Consider the following 26,409-nt stretch of genomic DNA (forward strand, 5'->3'; position numbering starts at 1 on the left):
CAGTCACAGCATGTGGCTCCACAGGCCCCGGCGACGCTCCTCGTGGGTGCTTTTTGCAGAAAGGTCATCTTAGAAAGAGACTTAGGTTAATGACCTTCCATTTCAGGAGGGTTGTATTAATTTCAAGATATTTTCAGAGCTTTCATTGGTCAAAAGCTTATAATTTCTGTTATTCACCTCTTTCAATGCAGTTGATTTCCTGGTTTTAGTCAAAAGACAGTGTCACACATTTGGCAGTTGAATGTCACTAATAACTGCATTGAAACATGGAAATGTCACACAAAGGCCATCTGAAACTTGGCAGCTGTGTCACTGTAACAAGCCCTGTTTGAAAGTGCCACTGCGCACGCTCTTGTGAATAGTGAATTTTCTCTGCGCATGCGTTCGTGGGCAGCACCCTGTATGTCTTCACTGCGCACGCTTTTGTGATCGGTGTCTCCTCTCTGCGCGTGCGCTCATGAGCAGCTCACCGCATGTCTTCACTGCGCACGCGTCAGAAGTGTCTATGGTTTGCGCACGCTCAGTAGGCTCCCGTCGGTAGACCGGAAGCTCCGGGAGCGGCAGCCGCAGTCCCGGGGATGAGTGGCAGCTGCCTCGGTCACGGGGGCGGCGGGAAGCACGAGGAGGGCTCGGTGAAGGTGGGTGCGGCCCGTCATCTTTCATGCGCCTAACATGTGTCGCTCCTAAAGTTCCTGCGTTTCTCCTGTGCCTGGAGGTGGGCGGGGACTGAAGGCTCTGGCTCGGCTCGAGGTCCTGTGGGAACCTCGAGCCAGTAACGAGCCGAGCTTTCACGTGGGTTATCATTCCCTCCCTCTTCCAAGGATGCGGCGTCACGGCCAGAGCTGTCACCATATTTGAGTCTCGGCGTCGGCTGAACATCCTGTGATCCTGGACAAATCCCTCCTCCTCCCTGCAGCCAGAGCGTGTGACCCTCTGCAGAGCCCCTGGTGCTCGTGGGCGGCGCTCCAGTGCCCTGGGGGCGAGTGCACGCTACATACATTCTGCAAGAAAACTGCACAAAGGGGTAAAGCCACGCCTCATCCAAGGAAGGACAGATAGATGCCCATTGCTGTCTGATTTGTACAAAGTGAAACCTGAAAACCGGAGTAAATCGAGACTTCCCCGAATAAACTGTCTGATCTTAGGCAAATCATTTATTTCACCCAAACTTTTTTCTTCTTTCGTGTATGAAAGCATTTTCAAACATATGAGCTCAGAATACTAAATGAGGGTGTTTGATTTAACAGACTGTAATTTTGCGCTATAACAACCTGGGTCACATGCAGTGTTTAAATGAGCGTTGTCTTGCTTCCTAGTGCACTTATGGTTCATTTTTAAAAACTATCCCTTTTAAGTGCTTCTCGGTGCAGTTCAATAATGTGACATAACGTCCAAGCTTCACATGGTAAGGAAAACACTATTGAATTTTGATGCAGCTTTTTAAATATTTTACATGATGTTTGTTGTGTGATTTACATACGAACATTTTCAGAGATCGGCTCATGCACGGGTTCTAAGATCCAAGCCAGATCCCTGGCTCGTCTCCGGCACGGCTCTCCCTGTAAATCTATTGCCTCACCCACCCACCCTTGATTCATGGTTCTCTCAGAGATATGCCAACACACCCACTCCATGCAGGAGATTCCTGGTGTGTTAACTTAAAAATAGCCGTGTTTCAGTTGTCTCCCGACAAATATTGCTTCCAAACCAATTTAAATTAAGGTAGGAAATAAACCAATCCTTTTTCCCCGAAAGCTCCTTCCTTTCCAAATGGTCACGTTTCAACTCAGTGGGATCTCATAAGCAGCCCCCACTCAGTAACATTTGAGAAGTGGGCTCTCAGAAGCTGCCCTCCCCATACAATCAAGCATCTGCTCCTTTTAGCAAGGCACCAGCGCCCCTGACGCTGTTTGCTTCTCTTCACTTCTGCTTGTGCCCCTCCTAAAAGAAAAATGCAGCTGCTCCAGGGGATCCTGGGTTCACAGAGTCTATCTGGTATCCTCAGGGGAGGTGCAGCCACCTTTGGGTTGGTATGGAGCTAACAGTCCCAGGATTCCTGCTGTCACCGTGAAGGTGGGTGTGCAGTCATCCCAGTGGTGCCTTGAGGGTACCTGCTGCCACCCAAGGGGCCCTGGTAGCCCAACAGTTCCCACGTGTACCCTGAGAGGAGGTGCAGCCTGTAGTAAAGTACCCTCTTTTTGGCCTGGTTACTCCCAGTTTTTGCCTGCTGTCAGTATGCTTTGACTGTTTTCACTGGGATCCTACTAACCAGGACCCCAGTGCTCTCTCCCTTTAAATTTGGTTCCTTAGGACTTTGCACACCCCACAATTGGCATACTGGTGCCACCATAAAAGTCCCTAGTATATATGTACTTAGGTACCCAGGGCATTGGGGCACCAGGGGTTCCCCATGGGCTGCAGCATGCATTGTGCCACCCATGAGAGCCCATGCAAAGTGTGTCTGCAGGCCTGCCGTTGCAGCCTGCGTGAAAAGGTGCATGCACCTTTTCACTACAGATCACTGCACCAGGTTTCTGTTAGTCACCCCTATTGTAGGCCCTCCTAGCCCAGAGGGCAGGGTGCAGGTCCCTGTGTATGAGGGCACCCCTCCATGAGCAGACGTGCCCCTACGAACTCCAGCTCAATTGCACTGGACTTCATAAGTGCGGGGAGGCAATTTTACCTGTGTCCAGCTACATAATGGTAACTCTGAACCTGGGCATGTTTGTTATCGGACATGTCAGAATCATAACTCAATACTGTTGCCAGTATTGGTTGTATGATTCCATGCACTCAGGGGGCTCCTTAGAGGACTTCCACCATTGCTCCTACCAGTCTTCTGGGGTTTTCCGGGCGCCCGCGCTGCTGCCGCCCCTCACACAGGTTTTGCCCTCCTGCTTGACCAGCACAGGAAGAGGAAGGCAGAACAAAAAGATTCCTGTGGGAGAGGGAGGAAACACCCTCTTTCTTGAAAATAAGGGCTACATGGCTTGGGAGGGGTAGCCTCCCCAAGCCACCAGCATGCTTTGAAGGGCACATTTGGTGCCCTCCTTGCATAAACCTGTTTGCACCAGTCCAGGGACCCCCCCGTTCCTACTCTGGTGTGAAACCAGACAAAGGAAAGGGGAGTGACCGCTCCTCTGTCCATCACTACCTTAGGGGTGGTGCCCAGAGTTCCTCCGGGTGGCCACTTGATTCTGCCATCTTGAATCCAAGTTGGGCAGAGCCCCCTTGGAGCATCTGAGTGGCCAGGTCACGTAGGTGACGTCACAGCCCCCTCCTGATGGGTGGACACCCTGCTAGGTGACCAGTCCCTCTTCTTGGGCTATTTAAGGTCTCCATCTTGTGTGGGTCCTCAGATTTGACGTGCAAAATTCCAGCAGGACTCCTCATCATTTCCTTCATCTTCTAGCCACTGGGACTGCAAATTGACCCTCCAGAAACTGAAAGTCTGCAACTTCAGCGATGACTCTGCTCTGCAACATTGTTTCTGCGGTTCCTTCCAGCAATTGTAAAAGTTCCCCGGCTGTGCATCCTCTGAGGGTGTCGAGTCTTCAGCCTGCACAAGAAGTAAGAAGGAATCTCCAGTGGAGTGAAGGGCTCACTCCCCTGCATCTGAAGGTACCAACTGCAACAATGACCGGCTGGGTGGATCTGCTTTCCTCTGGAACTGCGTGGCTACTGCATCATAGGTGGTGGTCTGGAGTGGTCCTCCTGGTCCTTTCAGCTGTCCAACTTGGGAGACTGTAAGCTCTTGCCTTTCCTTGCAGTACAGTACCCCTGTGCACTGCAACTCTTACAGCTACCAAGGCTTGTTTTTTCTTCCCCCAAGGGATCTTCAGGCTCCATGTAGCCCCGACCCCCAGCACTCCTTCCTGCAGAGCACAGCCTCCTGCCTGATGCTCCAGCAACGCAGGACTCCTCTTCAGGTGTGCTGAGTGGGCCTCACTGCGACTCCTGTGCCTCCTGCCAGGTTGTTCCCTTTTGGGGCTGCCTCCTCTTTTTGTGACTCTCCTGACTGCTGGGGTTCTCCTCGGACTCCCCTCCTTGGGTCGAGTCCCCTGGGCCTTCCTGGTCCTCTTCAGTCTTGCAAATCGTCTTCTTTCTCTGTTGCATTTGCCAAGGCTTGTTGGTGGTCCTCCAGCACCACTGACCGACTCCAACCTGACAGACGATGTGGGACCCCATCTGCTTCACTCCAGGAACTCGTCTTCGTCTCCTGTGCTGCACAGCTGATCTTCTCCGTCCCTTGTCGACCAGGTCCTGCATTCACAGAAGGGTGGGTAGTGGCTCCTGCACAACTGGAGACTCCATCCCAAACTGGACTTGGTCCCCTTCCCTTGCAGGTTCTTTACTGCCAGGACCCACCTTTGGGTTCTTCCAGTCTCATGATGTGCCTTTAGCTGGACATTTGGGGCAGGATAAGACCTTTGAGAGGCTTGTCATCCACTTTTACTAACCCAAAATGCGCAGGCACTCAGATGTGCACAGTAAGTCTTGCCAAACCTGTCAGGCAAGTTGCAACTGTGGGGGAAAATGTAAGACTCCCCTCCAACCTTTTCCTGTAGTCAGCACCCCCTTTGAGAGGTTGGTATTGACATTGTGGGGCCTCTGGATCCCAAGACAGCCAAGGGCAACAGGTTCATCCTGGTCTTGGTGGACCATGCCACCAGGTACCCAGAACCCATTCCCTTGAGATCAATGACAGGCCCCTGTGGTGGGGCGTGCGTTGACGGGGGTTTTTACTAGCATGGGGTTCCCAAGGAAGTGGTATCTGATAGGGGTGCCTACTTCATATCTACATATATGAAGTCTCTGTAGCGGGAGTGTGGGGTAACATATAAGTTTACCACCCAAGGGAATGGTCTGGTTGAGAGATTCAACCGCACTTTGAAGGGCATGATCATGGGCCTGTCAGAGCCCTTGAGGCGTAAATGGGACGTCCTCTTGCCATGCCTTCTGTTTGCCTACAGGGAGGTGCCATAAAATGGTCTTGATTTAGTCTTTTTGAGTTGCTATATGGCCACCCTGTATTGGACTTTTGAGACTGGTTAGGGTTAGGGAAGGCTTAGAGAAAGCCCCCAGTAAAGCCCCCCTCCCCCAAGGATGTATTCAGTTACATGCTGGTTTTTAGGAGCCAGACAGCCCACTTCAGAAAGCTCGCTCAAGAGAACCTGGAAGCGAGGCAGTAAGATATGAAATGGTGGTATAACCAGAATGCCACTCTGGTTTCAGCCTGGCCAGAAAGTGTGGGTGATGGCCCCAGTGGAGCCTAGGGTGCTCGTGCACTGGGCCTTTTGAGGTGGCGGAGTGCAAGAGTGGTGTCACCTATCTGGTGAACTTGTGGACTCCTAGGAACTCTTTGAGGGTCCTGCATGTGAACCGCCTCAACCCTCACTTTGAGATGACAGAAGTGACTTTGCTCTTGGCAACAGATGATGGGGTGGAGGAAGAGAGTGTGCCTCTTCCTGACCTCCTGTCTGGGAGGTAAGTGGCCAGGTGACACCCCTACAACCAAAGATTGATACCATTCTGGCTTGGGAGCTGCCCAAGACCCAGACTGAGGTGAGAGCCGTTTTAGGTCTCCCAGGTTACTATAGGAGGTTTGTTAAGGGATATGGCACCATTGTTGCTCCTTTAACAGAGTTAACTTCCAAGGAACAACCAAAGTAAGTGATATGGACTGAGGCTTGCCAAGACAGCTTTTGTTGCCCTGAAGGCAGCCATGTGACTTCTCTCAAGAATTTGTTCAGGAGTAGTGTTGTCACAGCTAAATAAAGAGGGTCTAGACCAGCCTGTAGCCTCCATTAGTAGGAGGTTACTTTCCCAGGAACGTAGGTGGAGTGCAATTGAGTGTGAAGCTTTTGCTGTGGCCTGGGCGCTGAAGAAGCTAAGACCCTACTTGTTTGGCTCCTCAGGTGGTTAATGAAGATGAGGGGTGAGAACCCAAATCTGTTGAGGTGGTCCATCTCCCTATAGGGAATGGACTTTAAGGTGGAACACCGCCCTGGAACAGAACACACCATTGCTGATGGGCTGTCCAGACTCTTCTGCCTTAGTGATGACAACTCCCATGAGGTTGGGTAGTTCTCCCCACTTCAGCTGGGGGAGACACTTGTTAGACCTGGCATCCTTGGCGTAGTCTCCCGTGTCTTCTTTGCCTCTGCTTTCCATGTTTTGACTGTGTGCTGGACTCTGTTTTTGCTGTTTTTGGTACTCTGGGAACTTTAGCACTGCTGACCAGTACAAGTGCTCCTGTGTAAATTGTATGTGTAATTGGCTTTTCCATGATTCGCATATTTGATTTACTTGTAAGTCCCTAGTAAAGTGCACTAGAGATGCCCATGGCCTGTAAGTCAAATGCTACTAGAGGGCCTGAAGCACTGGTTGTGCCACCCACATCAATAGCCCTGTAAACATAGTTCAGACCTTCCACTGTAGTGTCTGTGTGTGCAGTTTTAAACTGCCAATTCGACCTGGCAAGTGTATCCACATGCCAGGCCCAAACCTTCCCTTTTTATACATGTAAGGCACCCCTAATGTATGCCCTAGATAGCCCGATGGGCAGGGTGCAGTGTATGTTAAAGGTAGGGCATGTATTGATGTGTTTTACATGCCCTGACAGCGAAATACCGCGAAATACCGCCAGATTCGTTTTTCGCTATTGCAAGGCCTATCACTCTCATAGTTTAACATGGGGGCTGCCTTTAAATATCTTGTAAGTGCAGTTTCCCTTTGGGAGCAGATAGAAATATGGAGTTCGGTGTCTGAGTTCACAATTTAAAAATACATTTTATGGTAAAGTTGGTTTTTAAATTGTCAGTTTGAAAATGCCACTTTTAGAAAGTGGGCATTTTCTTGCTTAAACCATTCTGTGATTCTGTCTGCTTGTGTATTACCTGTCTGGGTCAGACTGACAGTTGGGCTGCTTGTGAATCCCCTCTAGACAGTGACACAAAAGGAGCTGGGGTGAGTAAAGGGAGGAGTGGTCACTTGCACCTGAATGAGCTGTGCCTGCCCCCACGCAATCAGTCTCCAACCCCCTGGTGTGAGTCCGGAGCCAGGCCTGGGCAAGGCAGGATCTTGTGAACAAGAGAGACTTTCCTTTGAAGTTTGCCTTCTTTAAACGTAGAAAGGGGTATAAATAGTGGACCCAAAATCCCAGATTTTCAGACTACTTCTGGAACCAAGAGGAACCTCTGCCAAGGAGAAGAGCTGAAGAGCTGGAGGAGGAGTACTGCCCCGTTGCCTGTGACTGTCCTTTGCTGTGTTGGCCTGCAGTTGCTGCTTCTGCCTGAAAGAGGACAAAGACTGGACTTGGTATATTCCTGCTTGTGAAGAATCTCCAAGGGCTTGGATTGAGCTTGCCTCCTGTTTGGAAGTCTCAGGGCCATCAAAGACTTCCTCTGCCAGCACCTGGGCTCTCTGCTGAGACTCCTGCCCTGCCAAGTGGTGCCCTATCCAGTCCCTGGGCCCTTGAAAGGTGAAGATGGTAGAACAAGGAATGAAATCCACGCACAGAAAGCAGTAAGGGGAAAATTTTGACGCACCATCTGCAACGCAGCTGTAAAAATGACACGCCACACTGCTGAAATCGAAGCACCATTTGCATTGCGACTTTATTTTTGCCACCAACCAAGTACTTTGTGTAAAAACAACCTTTCCATTGTTTTCTATGGAGTAGGACTCTTTATTTTAAAAATTCATATCTTGACTTGTGTATGTTGGCTTTTTGTCGTTTTGGTCTTGTTTGATTTAGATAAATATTGGCTATTTTTCTAAACTGTGGTGTCCATTTTGTGGTGTTTTCACTGTATTACTGTGTGTTTTGGTAAAAATACTTTACGCATTGCCTTTGAGATAAGCCTGACTGCTTGTGCCAAGCTACCAAGGGGGTGAGCAGGGGTTATCTAAGTGTTTACCTCTATTGCCCTGACTAGAGTGAGGGTCCCTGCTTGGACAGAGTGCAAACTGACTGCCAACCAGAGACCCCATTTCTAAAAAAAATTGTAAAAACATATTTACATTTTTTATTCTAAATTGGATAGAAATACCTCATTCTAAGTATATCATACATCAAGGCCTAAAACCTCTTTATCTCTCTCTTTCAATAATTTCTCCCACTCACACACCCGCTCAGACACTTACGTACCCACTCACAAACCCACTCTGACACTCACGCACCCACTCAGACCCTCATCCATGCACTCAGAGCCCCAGTCAGACCCCTCACGCACCCACTCAGACCCACTCAGATAGTTATGCACCCACTCACATACCCACTCAGGCTGTCACCCACTCACTCAAAGACCCACTGACACCCTTATGCACCCACTCACAAACCCGAGCACACACTGATGCACCCACTAAAACACTGATGTATGCACTCTCATACCCAGACAATCTGATAACTGCTCGCACCCCCAGATACTCCCTCTCACACCTATTCTCACACCCAGCGAGGCCCCAGACAACTCCCGCCATGCACGGCCAAAGGGCAATGCGCAGCATGGGGTTGGGTGTTAGGGAGGTTGGCCGCAGCATCTAGCTGCAGACCAGGTCTTGCAGGTAAGCTCTGCTGCACATTGGTGAAGGCTGTGCACGGTGTAAGGTTGGGTGAATATAGGGAGTTGGCCAACTGCGGCGGTGTATGGATTAACAATAGTAATGAAAATTACTATACTTTAAAAAAAACATAGAAATTCACTGAAAAAAACAAAGGTTACAGGGACAGTATAGTTAGGCTCACATTTTAAATGTAGAAAACCTTAGAAATTCATTAACCCAGCTAACTATAACTTGTGCCCCCGCCATGCACAGTTTCGTTCGTCAAACATTTTACTGCAAATAGTACATTGATATAATCAATGATGTAATCAAAGATGTCATGAGTGCCGTAATTTGTGGGTAACTACCAGTGCATGGCGAGGGCGCAAATCAACTTTGATGTTATGCCATCTTTAATTCCAATTTTACAATATAATGGCTTATTTCACCTCAGGGCATAGTTATAATTCTGCAACTTAAAGAACTAGTATGGATTCTTTCCAAGACAAAGCCTAAGGGAATGCTGACTACCATCAAGTAGGAGAATGTTTTCTGCTATTCCTAGAGGAAGGCAGCACCTCTCATAAAGTCCACTTGCTGTACTAACACTTTATCACACCTGCTAATACTTGGAGGAAACATTTTACATTTGCATTGTATTATCAATGCAGCTATACATGCTGATGCTTTACCTCAATGCAGTGATGTTTATCAAAATATTTATGAACTAACTACATGAATCATACTATGAGGATCACTTTAATGTTGCAGATTATTTCTATAGAGATACTAAAACGTCTCTCACTGCAGCATTATCAGTTTACGCTATTGCAGTATTTAAGTTAAGCAGCTCATTACACCTTTCTTGGGAAAGTAGTCAAGTCTTACTCCAAGCAGAAGGTATCCGCATTCTTTTAACACTGGCATCTTGTCAGATGCTGCAATTAGAGCTTATATTGAGAAATATGCACTGTTCACAGATATCATATTAATGAACACCAAGAACCACCAAAGTGTTACAAACAGACCTTTTCCTGTAGAGCGGTGTACGGTGGCAGGTTAGTTGGGCTGCAGAGAGCACTTGCACCTCATCTGCCCCTGCTTTGCTTGATTCTCCGAGCAATGATCATATATGTGTTTTCCTATTTGCTACCTATAACATGCACAACTATTCACTCTCTAGCCACCAGGCTTGGCCGTGTAAGTTGACTTTACACTCAGACTCCCCAATGAACATCTGGGACATGCACCCTTGCACATAAAGTCAAGGTACCTGCAGTATTATTAGTACCAGATGCAGTAAGTGGGGCTGAGTCCTTGCCAATCTCCAGAATCCTGCGATTGTTTCACTCAATATGTTCTGCTCATCTTAAATCCATTGCATGTTGTTCTAAATGAAAATAACAATTGAGCATCAAATCAACAAATGCCCGCAATTCATTTTCTTATAACCATCCTCCTTAATTTCAGCTCAAGTCTTGAAATGGAGTCAAAGGTCCCCATGTAGAAAGCCATTGTTGGTCGCTAGGTCTGCGATTCCCAGAGCCACAGAGTTTGTAACTGCTATTTTAAATGTACTAAACCCATTTTGCAAGTTATTAAAGTTATCAAATCGCAAACTGGGTTTAGCAAGCCATAATGAATCGCTATTTGGAAAGGATATGACCCCAGCAGACCACCATCTGATTCACTTCTACCAACCGTGTGGAGTATATAGAAAAAGAAAGTAGTCACAGGCCAACTCATAACAGAGTAGATCATACACCTTCGGCAGCTACAGTTGTACTATCTAAGGTAATATATAGATTATATGACATGTAACACTTCTGTTGGGTTGAGACACACTGATGACTTTTGACGGCAATTTACGTTTGCTTTGACTTTCTGTGCATTAAAGACCCAATTCTCTTTCACCACTTGGGTCTCTCGCCCTCCTGATCCGGACAGTTCAATGAACTTCTCTCCACAGCAAGTATGCTCCTCTGTCTCCAACATGACAACTTTCTGCTGCTAAGTGATTGTTATTTTCATATTGATGATCATAATTGTAAAGCCGCTCAAGAATTTAGGGACACTCTTTCGGATTTTAAACTTTTTCAAAAAGTCAAGGCCCCACCCACAAAGACGGCCACATGCTGGATGTCATCTTCTCTAACATTCGTTCTCTGGTTGTTGACTCCCCTGTGCCTCTGGTCTGGACAGGCCTCGAAAAATGTACTCGCCCACTCACTATGACAAGTCACATTTTATCAGTTACAGCTATTTTTAGGACCTTCTCGCCCTTTCTCGCAAGTTGACAAAGGACACAGAAAGTGAAGGAGCAATAAAGACGCCTTTAAATCTTGTTCTTATCTTGTGACATTTGCTCTGTGTTCAGAGACAGGTCAAAAGACCGCTTGTCTTCTTACAATTAATTTTCCTTCTGATTGCAGACTTCCGGGATTTAGTAAGGTCAAATGTATGACCTGCTGTACAAAGTCACACAGCAATTAAATAAGTAAGGGCCTGCATACGAGTTTGGCAGGCTGACCATCGGCCCGCCAAACCTGTGGAGAGGAGAGTACCGCGAAGCTGCAGGTCTCCCCCTGGCCCTAATACAATGTTTCCACCTGGCTGACTGGTGGAAACCTCCGCATTAGGAGGTTTCCGCCAGTCAGTCCTGAGGAAACTGCAGCGGCATTGGCCTACGCTTCCTAAGGAGCCAAGGCCAATGCCTTCGCACAGAGGGTGCCCCCAGCACCCTTGGAATGTGCAGTCTTCCGTAGCAGACAGTGCGCATTCCAAAGATGCTGGAGAGGGGGCACCCTGCACTGCCCACGACATGGTTGTGGGCAGTGCAGGGCCCCCCTGTGCCCCCAGCACTGCCTTTCCACCAGCCTTTTCATGGCAGGGGCCCGCCATGAAAAGGCTAGCGGAAAGGGAAGTTGTGATCAGCACGGCAGTTCTGAACCCTGCGCTGCTGTGGTTGACCACGACTTCGACCGCCGCCGACCCATCGGGATCTCTGATCCTGGCAGTGGCAGTGGTCCGACTGCCAGGGTTGTAATCTGGCGGTTGGACCCCCCAGGAGTGCGGCGGTGAGTCCGCCACCATGAGTTTGGCAGTTGCAAGACCACCAAACTCTTAATAAGGCCCTAAGTCAACTGTACAAACATTTCAAAATATATTTCAGCAGTTGTGCAAGCCCATTTTTTGTACTTCTGTGTGATGAAAACATATTTCAATAGGATGAAAACAAATCAGAATACTTTACTTGGTGATGTGCAAAGGATAAATATTTTTTCCGAAACCCAGTTTTCACAGATTATTGTTAAGACACTGTATAGTTTTATCCATAAAGCTGCAAGTTAGTGGGAAGGTTTTTGGGCATTTCTAGGAAATGCAGTGTCTGTAAATGACAATGTGCTACCACTTCATGCTTTAGTAATATATTTATTAAAAGTGAGTGTTTACACATAAACTGAGAAACACTCCTGCCCTGACGGCAACGCTATTAGTAAACTAAGAGGCAAGTCATGGATCATGTGTCCCCTATATGTGGGCTAGATTCTTTTTGTACATGGAGCAAACATTTAGTCTATTTAATCAAACAAAGGTTTTTTGTAAAGAAGAAATGCTGATCTCACATATTTGAAGGTGCACTTATATGTGAGAATGAAGAGAAAGGTGACTGTGTAAACTAAAATATTTGCCTAGGATCACACAGTTTGAGACCCATTGACAGGTCAAGTACATTAGAGTTAGGTTGAGTAGATTATTCAAGCTACTCGACCTGCAGGTCTAGTAAAAAATTTATGATTTTTCGAGGCCTTCTGGACAGGACACTTCATAGTCCCTTTTAGTTTGTCAAATCTCTTGCCAGGAAAATAAGCTTTTTCAATCATCATCCTTCTGTCCATGAAATTCTCTGACCGATGATATTTTTAATTTGGCCTGCTCTCGATTAGCTGTCGACTACCATCATCATGTCGAATCAGCTGTTCTATCCTTTGATACTAATTTTAAGTTCACTCCCGATGGGTTGTTACCTCTGAGATCGGCTAGAAATAGGAGATCCTCCCCTTCAGCACCTTGGTTTTCAGCCTCCCTCAAAGCAGAAAAACAGATGTGCAAAGTTCTAGAGAGAAAATGGCAACACAGCTTCAGGGAGGAAGAGAAACCCAGTTATAAAACGGCCCTCAAACAGTTCAGGAAAAACATAACAAAGCTGAAGCTTAACTGTTTGTGAAAGAAATCAATAAAGCAGATAATGCTTCTCCTAAATTAACTTTTTTTCCATGAAAAGGTACTTAACAAAAAACTCTTAATTTCCTAATGCTAAGGGGTTACATCCAGCGCTGGCGAAATGTGTTTCTAATCTGCCTTATAGCCCATTGTCCTCTTTCAAGAAACTCGCCCTTGAAGACTCAGAGAGACTGATTCATAAAGCTCATTCTGGGTCCCCCCTAGATCTGTGTACACCTCACATCTGAGTCTTTAAATCCTTTGATTAATACTCTTTTTATTATCTCGCTTCACTCTGGCATAGTACCTTCTAGCTGGAAACAGGAGTTGGTACTAAACTAAACTTGATCCCTCGTGCCCTACTGGTTACAGACCTATCTCTCTTCTTTCAGTCTGTGGAAAAATACTGGAATGTGCAGTTATCCATCAGATCACAAAATTTACAGAGACTATCAATATTCTCCACCCTTCACAATTCAGGATTCAGATCCCGCTGTAGCACAGAGGCAGCCCTACTAGAAATGACCAAGTTTACTGGATGTTTTGTCTCTCCTTTTTCATTTGTTTTCCTATGGCGTAGTCCTGTTACCTAGCGCCGGGACACTCCTTTGTGGTGCAGCTGTCTGTGCTTTATAAATTGTATTGCATTAATTATTTAATTCATACACCTGGACCCCTTTCAAGTCATTGTATAATGCCTCTACTTTTACAACGGAGGGATTACTGAGACGTGTCTGTAAAATGTACATCAACTTGATAATTGCTTCTTTTGTAAAAGGTGTTGCAAAGACAAATGAGTGCATGCAGTTTGGCAGTTAGTGATGGATCCTTTCTCATACATATTTATCTCTTTACATTTCATGCGTGTAAAGAATCCCACAATCGGATGTTCAAGCAGCTTTTCTGTTACCTGGTCACAAAATACCTCTGTGATAATATCATAGCGCCTCTTGTAATTCATGGCTGTTGTCGCTGGATTGCAGGAACCTAGTTTCTATGCTACTCTATGCTTTTGGTGTAGTCAGATGATTAGAAGTACCTTTGTTTCATCATTACTTTGTGCAGCAAATGCCATTTTCATTTGTAATCTTCATTAGCAACATTTCATGTCTGCAAAAACCCTTAAGAATGGATGTTGTGGGGCGTGGCCGAGGCGTCAAGATGGCGGACGCACTTCTGTAGTGCTCCGGACCCCTCCATCATCCGCCTCTAACTGATACACCATCCTGCCCCATCGGATGACCCTCTTGGCCCTGTGGCCTCTCTGAAACACTGTCGCCGCTCCCCCTGTGGGGTTGAGGGGTTTATCGGGCTGATTTTTGCGGGCCGCGGGACCCGGCCCGGAGGGACCCAAAATGGCGGAAGACTGCTAAGGCCGCGTTCCTGGGCCTTTCGGGGGAGAGACGAGCGGCGGTGACTGCTCGCCGTGGATCGGCTCACATCATGGTTTGCTGTTGAACGAGCCCACAGGGCCCTACATGTTAAACCCCCGCTGGGTGCCTCACCCAGGTCAGTGATACTACGCCTCTTTAACTTCAAAGACAGGGATGTGATTCTACAAGAGGCATGTACAAAAGGAGACCTCACCTGCAACGGTGCTAAGGTCCTTCTGTTCCCAGACTACACGCGAGAAGTTCAACAACGCCGCTCATTCGCGGAGGTGAAACAAAAATTTAAAGCCATGGATATCCAATATCGACTCCTGTTCCCAGCGCGACTCCGTGTGGTCTATCACAAAAAAAACCAGTTCTTTGACCGCCCGACTGCTGCCTGGACTTGGCTGACAGAGGAGATCCCCCTGGGCCTCTCCGGGGGAGGCGTGCGTCCCTTCCGGGATCCGGTGTCGGACCGGCCCGGGGGACGGCGGCTGGACCGACGCCGCCGCACACGATCTCGGCGACGTGGGGCACCAACGGGGTCCCCTGCAAAATCACCACCCGGATCCCACCGGGTAGAACAGTGAGATCTACGTACTGACCACAGCCCTGTGGGCTCCGGAAACAGCCCCGTTTCTGCGGGCGAGAGACAGGCCCGGCCTGGGCCCCTGGAGGACTCAGACTTGTCGCACAGCCCGGTGCTGTGAAGCCGCTGGTGCCGAGAGACACTTGGAGGGGAGCCCCTAATGGACTAACTGGGCACAGAGGTCAAGACAATCTTATTATTAAGTATCACAATTTTAGAATCAATCTGAAAGTGGAGGGGTCCACCATCACTGCAGTTACCGCTACCTCATCAGTTTAGAGTACACCTCACCAGTTCTAGACGGGAGGTGGTTATATGGGCGACAGATGCTTCTGGGGGGAAGTATGGGGTGGGAAGGGAGTTGGGGGGCAAGGGAGTTCAGGCCGAGTTGTACAGGCCACCGGTGCCGCGTTTAGGTCACCAACACGTTTAATTTTTAGGTCTAGCAGACAGAGCAAAAACTATAAGGACTCAACTGACCATGGGAAAACACACACTCTACAAAGCCAGGGACTAGGCGAGGGCTTTCCAATATTTCGGGGTCCACTGGAGATAAGCCCAAGCAAATATGATGAACACCTTTTAAACACTCACCCCCCATGAGCCAAACACAGGCTATCTCATGGAACGTCAACGGGCTCCTAGATAAAATAAAACGCACCACCGTACTCACGTATGTACACAGACACAGGCCAGACGTGCTTCTGTTACAAGAAACTCATCTTCAGGGAGACAAATGTCCCTTCCTGGCTCGTAGGGGCTTTGACAGAATTTATCACGCCGGGTTCACCCGTGGCTCTAGGGGAGTGGCTATACTTCTTCATAGATCCTTCCCCATGACAAATATTCAAACACAAAGAGATCAACATGGGTGATTCATAGCTATAACAGGGAAAATTAAAGGGAATACGATCAATATGGTCAGCACCTATGTCCCCCCCACTTTGGTTCGGAAAACTTTAGATGATCTCTCCCAGCTGCTTTTAAATCTACCACCAGGGCTCACAATGATAGGAGGGGACTCCACCCCAGACCCAACAATGGACGTGACAGGCCCAATCTCCGCGCATAGACACACAATGGCAACGGGGTTCAGGGGGTGGCTCTCGGCGACGGGGCTCTGTGACGCCTGGCGAGTATGGCACCCAAGACTGCGTCAATTTACCCACACGTCAGCCGCTCATGGTTCACAATCCAGGATAGATCTGGTCCTTCTTCCGGGCACTGACTGCGCAGCTCTCTTCCACATTGAAATATTGCCGAGGGGAATCTCTGACAACGCTCCACTCCGATTCAGTATAGGTCACACCCAATCTCAGATTCGTCCAATGTGGCGACTAAATGCATGGTACCTCCAAGACCAAGGTTATGTGGAACAGTTGCGTGAGGAGATAAAAGAATATTTTGAGCTGAACGAAGGGTCGGTGTCATCCACAGGTACTTTGTGGGCGGCGGGTAAGGCGGTGCTAAGAGGAAGGGCCAAACACCTGATACGGATCCAAGAACATACTCAAACCCAACACATTGAAAAGTTGGAGCTAAGAGTCATGGCCCTGGAAAGGGAGAATGATGTAAGCCCAACAGATAAAATGACAAGACAAATAAGCTTACTCTGAGAGGAAATAAGAGACCAATCCCTAGAATCGGCTAAATACATATGGAGAGCTAGTACTGCAAAAATCTACAGCTGGGGAGACAAGACCGGTAAAATGCTACATTGGCTGGTATCTCACCACCAGCCTTCCAGGATAGTCCCCGAAATTCGGGATGGCGAGGGAAACACTGTCGTTCAACATGCAGAAATCGCAAATGCCTTTGCCACATACAACCAAACTCTTTATCAAGCGTCGGGACTGGTCAATATGAATGTAGCCAGACAGTTACTAGACGAAATCCCCCTCCTGCGGTTGTCAGCGATAGAAGCAAAGGCCTTAGATGAACCTGTCGACACAGAAGAAATCCAAATGGCCATTTCGGCACTGGGCGCGGGGAAAACACAGGGACCCGACGGACTCCCTGCAGAATACTACAAGGTCTTTAGAGAGGAATTAATCCCACACCTGTTGAACCTCTTCACGGAGGTAGATAGCAGTGGTGTCTTCCCCAGAGAACTAGATACAGCTACCATTGTGGTGCTACCTAAGACTCAACCCCACTCACTACTCTGTGCCGATTACAGGCCAATTTCACTAATCAATACAGAGATAAAGATTTTTGCAACCATCCTTGCCACCAGTCTTAAAAAGATCCTTCCTCTACTTATAAACCCAGATCAATGCGGCTTTATGGCCACTCGCAGCACTCGGCATTGCATCCGCCGGTTGCACATAGCATTAGCTGAACGCAGCCGTTTGACCCGAGACCTTGCCTTTTTACTCATTGACTTTGAAAAAGCCTTTGATTCTGTTGATTGGGGTTTTCTCTGGTTGGTACTCCGACGTGCGGGCCTGGGCCCTAGATTCTGCCGCTTGGTTCAGGCACTATACACCAACCCCACTGCCCGGGTGCAAGTTAACGGTTCTCCGTCGTCAACATTAGAGATTCACAGGGGCACACGACAGGGTTGTCCTCTATCCCCCCTTTTATTCACCTTAGCCACTGAGCCTCTGGCGCAGATGGTGAGATCCGACCCAATATATAGCGGCTGGAGATGGAAACACTCCCAGGAAGACAGAATAGCGCTTTATGCGGACGATATCTTGCTATACATGGAGGAACCTAGTGTAACAGGCCCGAGATGCCTCAGACTGCTGGAACGCTATGAAGTGGTTTCAGGTCTGAAAATGAACCCTGCTAAATCCATACTAATTCCGCTGGCACACTCAAGAGATTGTTTCGACTGGCAGGAACATATACCATTGTGTCGGCTAAGCTTTAAATATCTGGGCATCTGGGTATCACTGCTGCCAGAACTGACTTGGGCTAAAAATTTGACCCCTTTACTGTCACGCATAAAAACGGATCTCCAGAAATGGCAAACTCTACCACTAAACATAATGGGCAGAGTAGCTCTATACAAGATGATGATTTTGACGAGGCTTCTCTACACCTTTCAAAACTTCCCCCTACCCATCCCACACTCATGGTTCAAGGCCCTTGAAAGAGCTACAGGGTTGTTCTTCTGGAGGGGTACCAGACACTGTGTAGGGGCCCAACACTGCCGAAGAGGGATTTACGATGGAGGCCTGGGTGCCTCAGACCCCTACCTTTACTACTTAGCCTCCCAATTAATAGTGATACACGACTGGTTTAATGGGGGATGGGGAGACCCAGCCTACCGAGTAAAATTGGAGACCCTAGGGTTTCCCCGCCTTCTAGACATCATGTATGGGAACCCCCTGCCCCGAGAGATGGGAGAAGTTACCAAAGTGATTGTCCAGGCATGGCGAGCTGCCCTGAGATACACCCACTGGAATACCACTGTTACACACCAAACACCACTGTGGAGAGGGAGATGGCTAAGCGCAACTGCAGCTCTGGAGGGATTCCGGGAATGGGACCTGGTGGGCATCTCCCTGGTTGGTGACATGTGGGCAGGGGACTCCATGAAATCTTTTCAAGACTTAAGGAGGGATTTTCAACTAGCCCCAACACAATTCTTCCGATATCTCCAACTCAGGCATGCTTTAAAAACCCACATACCGACAGCAAGGTCTCTACCAGAATCTAACCCGCTAGAAGCCAAACTACTCATGGGAAACCTGGGAGGGAAAGGGGTTTCCCAAATTTATAAAATGCTAGTTAACAATGCCCCTGGAGACGTGAACCTCATTAGATCCAGATGGGAGGCATGGTTGCGAGCCCTAGAAGACACAGAATGGAGGGAAGCACTAATGGCACCCAGATCCTTAGCAGTATCGGCCAAGATCCACACAGTCCAATTCTATTACTTACACAGTGCATACTTAACCCCTGCTAGGCTATACCGCGCAGGTCTACGACCCTCAGCCCAATGCCCAAGATGCTCGCTCGAACCTGCAGATTTTTTCCACATGGTTTGGTCATGTCAAGTGGTTAAGTCCTACTGGTAATCAGTGTTTCGAGTGCTGGAGAAAGTCTTAAATGGTGAGATACAAAGATCTGCCAAACTAGTCCTACTGGGCGTGTTGGAGGGCATGAGAGGAACACAGGCTCATCGAGCACTGGTAGCCACAGCCCTGTTGATAGCTAAAAGCGACATAGCAGCAACATGGATCTCCCCCGAGGGCCCAAAACTCCATAAATGGAAGAAAGGGGTAGACTGGTGCACGACCCAAGAAAAGGTGGTCTACGATTCTAGAGGGTATCCCCGGAAATTTGAAAAGATATGGGGAAGATGGTTAGACCTGCTACTATAATAGAAGATGGGAACCTGGCCCATCTGGAAACAAGGCAATGGTCACATCCCACAGTTCTAAACTTTGACTTCCCATATGGTATCTATCTGTTTGAAATTCACTAATGTCCTTAACCTCGGATACAGTGTTATATGGAACTGTAATTGCGCTCTGCTTGACCTATCACTGGTTTATTATTTTTCTCCAAAACAATAAAAATTGTTTATCAAAAAAAAAAAAAGAATGGATGTTGTATACATTACTTACATTATGTTTTTGTCATTATTAGCTCGCCGACCAGTAACTTCAGTTTCTATTTTCATTCCAACAGGTGAAATTTGTACTGTATAAAGTACACAACAAAATGCTTGTATGACGAGGTCCTTGTAGAATCAACTGTGTTGTGTTCCTCATAGAACCTTTCATCTAATGACAGCAGAAACTCAGGAAAGTTGTCAGACAAAAGATTCCAGTGCTTGGAAGTGAAACGTCAAGGCAAACCCTACATGTACTGAGTTGTGGGTCATAGACTAAAGAAGCAATCAGTTGCTAATGAGAATGATAACTCAGATGACATACATTGATGAGATTGTTTTCTAAATGTTGCACAGACGTACTCAGTGGAACAAAGATTGTCATGGAAACCTAACTTATATTACTACAGAAAATCTACAGGGGCATTAACTTCCTGGAAGGTTAGAGCCATCTGTTAAACATTATACTCTATTTTCTGTAAAAGGGAATTCCAGAGAGACACCTGAAAGCCACTGACTAGAGAAGCAGATGTGTACCGATTGTGACACACCTTTCAGTGGAAAAGACTGTCTACAGACCAATCATGCGGGCTACGGAGGGAATATACCGTATGTAGTAATAATGGTATCCATGGCTAGGAAAATAAGAAAATCTGTTTGGAGGAGATGAACATTAACAACGCTATCAAGTGTTAACTGACTTCCTTCATGCTGTTGTTCGATAACCAATCTCAGTGCATCAAAGACACTGGACCTTATAAAGGGCGCCCGCCGCCAACTTAAGCCTGAGCTGAGATGATTGAAACACTGCAAACATTCAAAATAATTGAGGTTGGTTCCTATCAATGAATGTATGCAAGATGCACCCAGCCTAGGAACACAAGCTCACAGAATCACTGCCCAGAGAGAGGTTATTCAATGTACTATATGTGACAAGGAGTTCAATGAGATTCCTAGTAAAACGCAACATAAGGACACTATACGGGCTACATAATGGTTCTTAATTAGACAACTTTCTGTAGAAATACTGATTTAAAGAAATATCAGACAGACCAAACTGAACTCTGACCATATACATCTACACCTAGCGTAAGGATACACCATTTAAAGGTCATCTGATGCATCACCTTCAAAACTGCACCACCAGGAGCCTATTTCAATCAATCAAATAGAGCAACGGCTACAGTACAAATGGCTTTCTAAGATGTCACCATACATGGCACACAAAAAAACTGTATGAACGTATGAAGTTTGAGCAGGCATTTTTAAAAACTACTTATTAGCAAACTCGCACTAGAGAGTGCCCACATACATGTGACATGCCATTTTTGAGGAGTGATCTATCTTAGAATCAGAAATTCTACACCAGGGCAATAGTTAGTACAGTAAAGAGAAACGTAGAAAAACTCTTGTGAGAAACCAAATAAATGTTCTAAATATGAGAGGGATTTTAGTAGAAACTGTCTACTGATGTTACATCATAGAGCTCACACAGGTGAGAAACCATATGAATGCCCTGAATATGACAATGCTTTCAGTGAAAATGAGGCTCTATCACTGGATCAGAGAACTCACAAAGAAGAGAAACCATACAAATGTTGCAAGGCGTATACTACAGTTAGACAAATGGTGCAACATCTTAGAATTCACACAGGAGAGAATATATATTCATGTTCTGAGTGTGACAAAGCTTTCTGTCAGAAAGGAGATTTATCACGGCATCTGAGAGTTCATACTGGGGAGAAACCATTTAAGTGTTCTGAATGTGACAAGGCTTTCCGGGTAAAAGAGGGCCTGTCATCACATCAGCGAACTCACACAGGTGAGAAACCATATAAATGCTTTGAATGTGACAAGGCTTTCAGTGAAAAACAACATTTGATGGTACACCATAGAGCTCACACTGGTGAGAAACCCTATAAATGTTCTGAATGTTGCAAGGCTTTCAGTAGAAAGGGACTACTTATGTCACATCATAGAACTCACACAGGTGAGAAACCATATAAATGCTCTGAATGCGACAAGGCTTTTAAGGTAAAGGGTGCTCTGCTGATACATCATAAAAGCCACACAGATGAGAAACCTTATAAATGTTCTGAATGTGAATATGCTTGCAAACGAAAGGACCATCTATTGCAACATCAAGGAATTCACACGGACAGGAAACCATTTATATGTGTGGGATGTTGCAAGGCGTTCAACAGAAAGCAAGTGCTCGCTCAGCATCATGGAATTCACAGAGGTGAGAAAATATATAAATGTTTTGATTGTGACAAGACTTTTAGCCAAAATGGGGATCTATCGCTGTGTCAGAGAACTCACAAAGATGCCAAACCATATAAATGTTCTGACTGTGGTAAGTCTTACGCTACAAAGAGACACCTGGCGGCACATCATAGATTTTACACAAGAGAGAAGATATATACATGTTCTGAATGTGACAAAGCTTTCATTCAGCATCAAGAGCTATTACAGCATCTGAGAATTCATACTGGGGAGAAACCCTATAAGTGTTCTGAATGTGACAAAGCTTTCAGGGTAAAAGGTGGTCTGTCATCACATCAGAGAATTCACACAGGTGAGAAACCATATAAATGTTCTGAATGTGACAAGGCTTTCAGGGGAAAGCAACAATTGATGGTACACCATAGAACTCACACTGGTGAGAAACCCTATAAATGTTCTGAATGTGGTAAGGCTTTCAGTGAACAACAGCAATTAAGAGTACACCATCGAACTCATACAGGTGAGAAACCATATAAATGTTCTGAATGTGACAAGGCCTTCTGTCAAAAGATTGGGCTATCACAACATCTGAGAACTCACACGCCGAGAAACTATATTAGTGTTCTGAATGTGACAAGGCTTTCAGGGTAAAAGGTGGTCTGTCATCACATCAGCGAACTCACACGGCGAGAAACTATATTAGTGTTCTGAATGTGACAAGGCTTTCAGTAGAAAGGGACTACTTATGTCACATCATAGAACTCACACAGGTGAGAAACCATATAAATGCTCTGAATGCGACAAGGCTTTCAGTGGATAGAGCTACCGATGTCAAATCACAGAGATCACACAAGTAAATGTTTTGAATGCGACATGGCTTTAAGCTAAAGGGTGCTCTCTTGATACATCAGCAAACTCACAGAGATGATAAACCATGTAAATGTCCAGAATGTGAATATGCTTTCCAACTAAAGCAATACTAATCGCAGCATCAAAGAGTTCACACGGGTCAGAAACCATGAAAGTGTTCCAGATGTAAACAGAAAACAACTGCTCCTTGCAACATCACAGAACTCACAAAGGTGAGAAAATACACACATTTTCTAAATGTGTCAAACGTTTTAGTTTAAAAGGAGCTCTGTAATGTCATTAGGGAGTTCACATTGTGAAAATACCACATGAAGGATTGAACTCTGTCAAAGCTCTCGTACTAAGTGGGTACTCTGTCAGCTCATAAAAGTACGCACACTGGAAAGAAGCATAGAATGGGCTCAGAGTGATAAGGCTTGCCATCAGATGTTTGTCCTGTCATCAGCTTTTAGACCTCATACAAGTGGGAAACCATGTGCACCCTCTGAGTGTGACAAGGACTATATCACAAAGCAAGGGATGCTGGTTAATCAGACATCTGACAGCAGGAATAATACAGAAGATGAAAGTAATTTTGAAAAACCTCTTGCAACTCTGAGAAAACAAGGTATCAATTCACATTTCCTGTTCCATCCTGCAGCTTTATATTAATAGTCTTAGCTACAGGAGGCCATAAACCAACTGAGTTGGCATTTGGATAAATTATCAAATGTTAAGGTGATTTACAAAATCTACTCCATTCCCATTCTCAAACTGTTCCATGAGTAGGCGGCACGAACCTCATTGAATCACGTAGACCTGCGCGTCCACAACAGGACTAAGTAGATACTTAAAGACAACTAGAGATCTAAATGTACAGAATGGTTTGAAGTATGAGAAACAAAGGTCTCACTCAACGTCTGCATGAAACATTCAGTGCCATACCACGTGACGGGAATCATGATAGGCAGTCCTTCATAGTGACGGAGAAGAAGCAACAGAATAAACAAGTCCAGATACATAAGTGGCAATGCTGAGACAAATGGAAATCATGGGCGATGGAATAAGCACTGGCGTCCAAGATAGTGGCTTAAACAGAAAGTGATGCTACCGTATGCATAGAAAAAACTATCTCACATTATTCTATTTTGTTTGCATAGTTGGAGACTGTTGCACATTATTTGTGGTTGTTAACTACTCACCGCAGAAAACTGTTTTGCAATTAGTCATGACAAATTAGATTGTCTTGTTCTCTTGTCTTTTTAACACTTTGTAAATATAAAACCTCAGTGCTAGACATGGGGCTCATGAACCAATCAGAATTCCAGAAAATGAAGGTTTAATAACATGATACATTGTAAACCATGCTTGTTTCTCTGTCTTTTAAATTAATTCAGTTTTCTCCAGAACTGAGCTACATAGTAATAAAAAAATAGCCCTTATGGACACTTGGGCTGGGTGAATACATATAGTTGATGGGTTGGAGGTTGAAAGATGAGGTCACTGTACAAGACAGAGCGTACAGTCATATGCTTCATATATTACACATTATCCATGTTAACTAATGCAAGGGCCATGGTTCAGTAATGGAGAGGACAGGAGGAAAGAAGTGATGGGCTGTGGGTGGCGTAGGCGTGGCTCGAATTGGAGAAGTGATGGACTGTGGGTGGCGTAGGCGTGGCTCGCATTGGAGAAGTGATGGGCTGTGGGTGGCGTAGGCGTGGCTCGCACTGGAGAAGTGATGCGCTGTGGGTGGCGTAAGTGTGGCTCCCATTGGAGAAGTGATAGGCTGTGGGTGGTGTAGGCGTGGCTCACATTGGAGAAGTGATGGACTGTGGGTGGTATAGGTGTGGCTCACATTGGAGAAGTGATGGACTGTGGGTGGTATAGGTGTGGCTCGCATTGGAGAAGTGATGGGCTGTGGGTTGCGTAGGTGTGGCTCACATTGGAGAAGTGATGGGCTGTGGGTGGTGTGGGCGTGGCTCGCATTGGAGAAGTGATGGGCTGTGGGTGGCGTAGGCATGGCTCGCTTTAGAGAAGTGATGGGCTGTGGGTGGTGTAGGCGTGGCTCGCATTGGAGAAGTGATGGGCTGTGGGTGGCGTAGGCGTGGCTCGCATTGGAGAAGTGATGGGCTGTGGGTGGCGTGGGCGTGGCTAGCATTGGAGAAGTGAAGTCATGTTAGACTTATTGTAAAAGGAGGAAAGGAGTGCCTGGACCTGAAGTGAAATCTAAGTACAGTGGAATGAAGCATTCCAAGAAGGCACAACAGTGCAGAGGTAAACCGTTTTTGATTGCAAAGTTAGGAATGTAAATAGTAGGAATGAGAGTCAGACAGAATTTTGCTTAAGTACAAAAGCAAGGGGTTTTAATTTGCTTCTGGCTGTTGCTGAGGTGAGATGAGCTTGGGTGGGTGGGGGTTGTGCAGAGCACGTGTTACAGACCTGAGGTCAGTGAGGGATGCAGAAGGTGGGTTTAGGGAGACCTGCACAAGGGCTGCTTATCGCAGAAGTATGGTCTGCTCATGATGAGTGTTCAGGACCAGCAGTGTGGGAGGAAAGAGCATGTTGTTTAAATATTAAGTATGTACTGTGTGACTGGGGCGCTGGAGGGACAGCAGCCAGAGCCGCATAGGAAGGCTCTGCCGGTTATTAATTTATCCACCAGCAATGCGCTGTTTGGGTTTTTATCACCTTCATTTAGAAGGGTTACAGGTATCCATTGGCACTAGGACGGACAGTGTGTGGACCAGGAGGCCCTGCTTCAACTCTGAACCAGGACCAGGGTGGCAGCAACTCCATAAATCACACTGCGCCCAGCCAGACCTCGGGGCTCATCTGCGTCTCACCCACGCTCAGCTTTTGGGCCCGTAAGCACCGTCTGCTGCAACCCTCTGGTTCCTGCAGGTACCAGGCTCCCTGCCCGTTGAGCATTGGGGGCATGCTGAGCAGGGGGCCAGAAACAGCTTTGCGGCCCTGACCTCAGACAGGGGCCTAAATTACCGCCACCCCATGGAATCCAGGTGTGCGGTGGCAGCCACAGACTGCAAGTGGTGCGTGGTGTGGCCTGTGCGCACTGCGCTTGACTGCACGTCTGCTGGAGGCCCATCTGTGCCCCACTGAGGACTAGTGCCCCCGCGTGGCGCTTTGTTGATGTCCATGACACTGGACCCCGGCATGTGACTGGGGGTGAGCGGTGGCCTTCCCTTCTGGCGCCAGGCCTGCTCGTGGCCTCAGCCCAGTCCTGCAGTACTTGAAGTGAGGCGGGACCTTATGGCATCGTATATCTGTGGGACACCCCCACAAGCAAACTTTAATGCTGCATCTGCCTACGGGGGCTGCACTATGCCCTGCGAGCATCTTGTTCCTCAGTTACTGACTGCCTCCTGAGTGAGCCCAAGTGGCTGCGTCTGCTGGTGCCCCCAGATCCCAGGTGTGTGGGCAGAGGGGTGTCAGGACCCAGTGCTCTTCCATCTCCATCCACACAGCATGGGGAAATAAGAGGGTATCCAGTTGAAGTAGTCGTTTGAGGGGAAATGACAAACGTGCCTTGCAGACCACAACAGGAGCGTTGAGCCCTGGATGACCGTCCCCCCCAGTCCCCGAGCCGGTCTTGATTGCCAAACTCAAGACCTGGACTTAAAGGAGATGTTGGGTGACCAGAATTGATCTCCTCAGCAGCCGCATGGACCCCAGAAAGAAGTGACTAGATAAACACGAGGGTCCTCTGGATCACCTGGAGAGTTGCACTTCTGATGTGGGGGACATGCAAGCAGCTGTGGGAGAGCATGTCCTGTGCACGAACAAGATCTTGGAGGTTATTAAGCTAAAAAACAAAGATCTACAATGGTGGTCCAGGTGCAATCATTGGAGTACCCCAATCCACTGCCATTGATAAAAAAGGAGACTCCCTCAAGCGCATGCTGCGGTCACTGTTTAAGATGTTCTCTCTGCAGTCTTTATTGTGGAGCGTGGAAATTGCGCGCTTGGCCTGTGTCCTACCCCCGTACGCCAATACAACTACTGGTTTTTTG

At 47.1% G+C, this 26,409-nt stretch overlaps 1 protein-coding gene across 1 annotated transcript; it reads left to right on the forward strand.

Moving 5' to 3' along the window:
• Positions 1–517: 517 nt before the first annotated feature.
• On the forward strand, positions 518–26,203 carry LOC138286712 (zinc finger protein 84-like). The gene is made up of 2 exons (XM_069227217.1): positions 518–638; positions 19,381–26,203. The coding sequence occupies exon 2, from the start codon at positions 20,774–20,776 to the stop codon at positions 22,178–22,180; it is 1,407 nt and encodes a 468-aa protein (XP_069083318.1). The 5' UTR covers positions 518–638; positions 19,381–20,773; the 3' UTR covers positions 22,181–26,203.
• Positions 26,204–26,409: the final 206 nt, after the last annotated feature.

The sequence above is a fragment of the Pleurodeles waltl genome, chromosome 3_2 (assembly GCF_031143425.1).
Source record: "Pleurodeles waltl isolate 20211129_DDA chromosome 3_2, aPleWal1.hap1.20221129, whole genome shotgun sequence".
NCBI lineage: Eukaryota > Metazoa > Chordata > Amphibia > Caudata > Salamandridae > Pleurodeles > Pleurodeles waltl.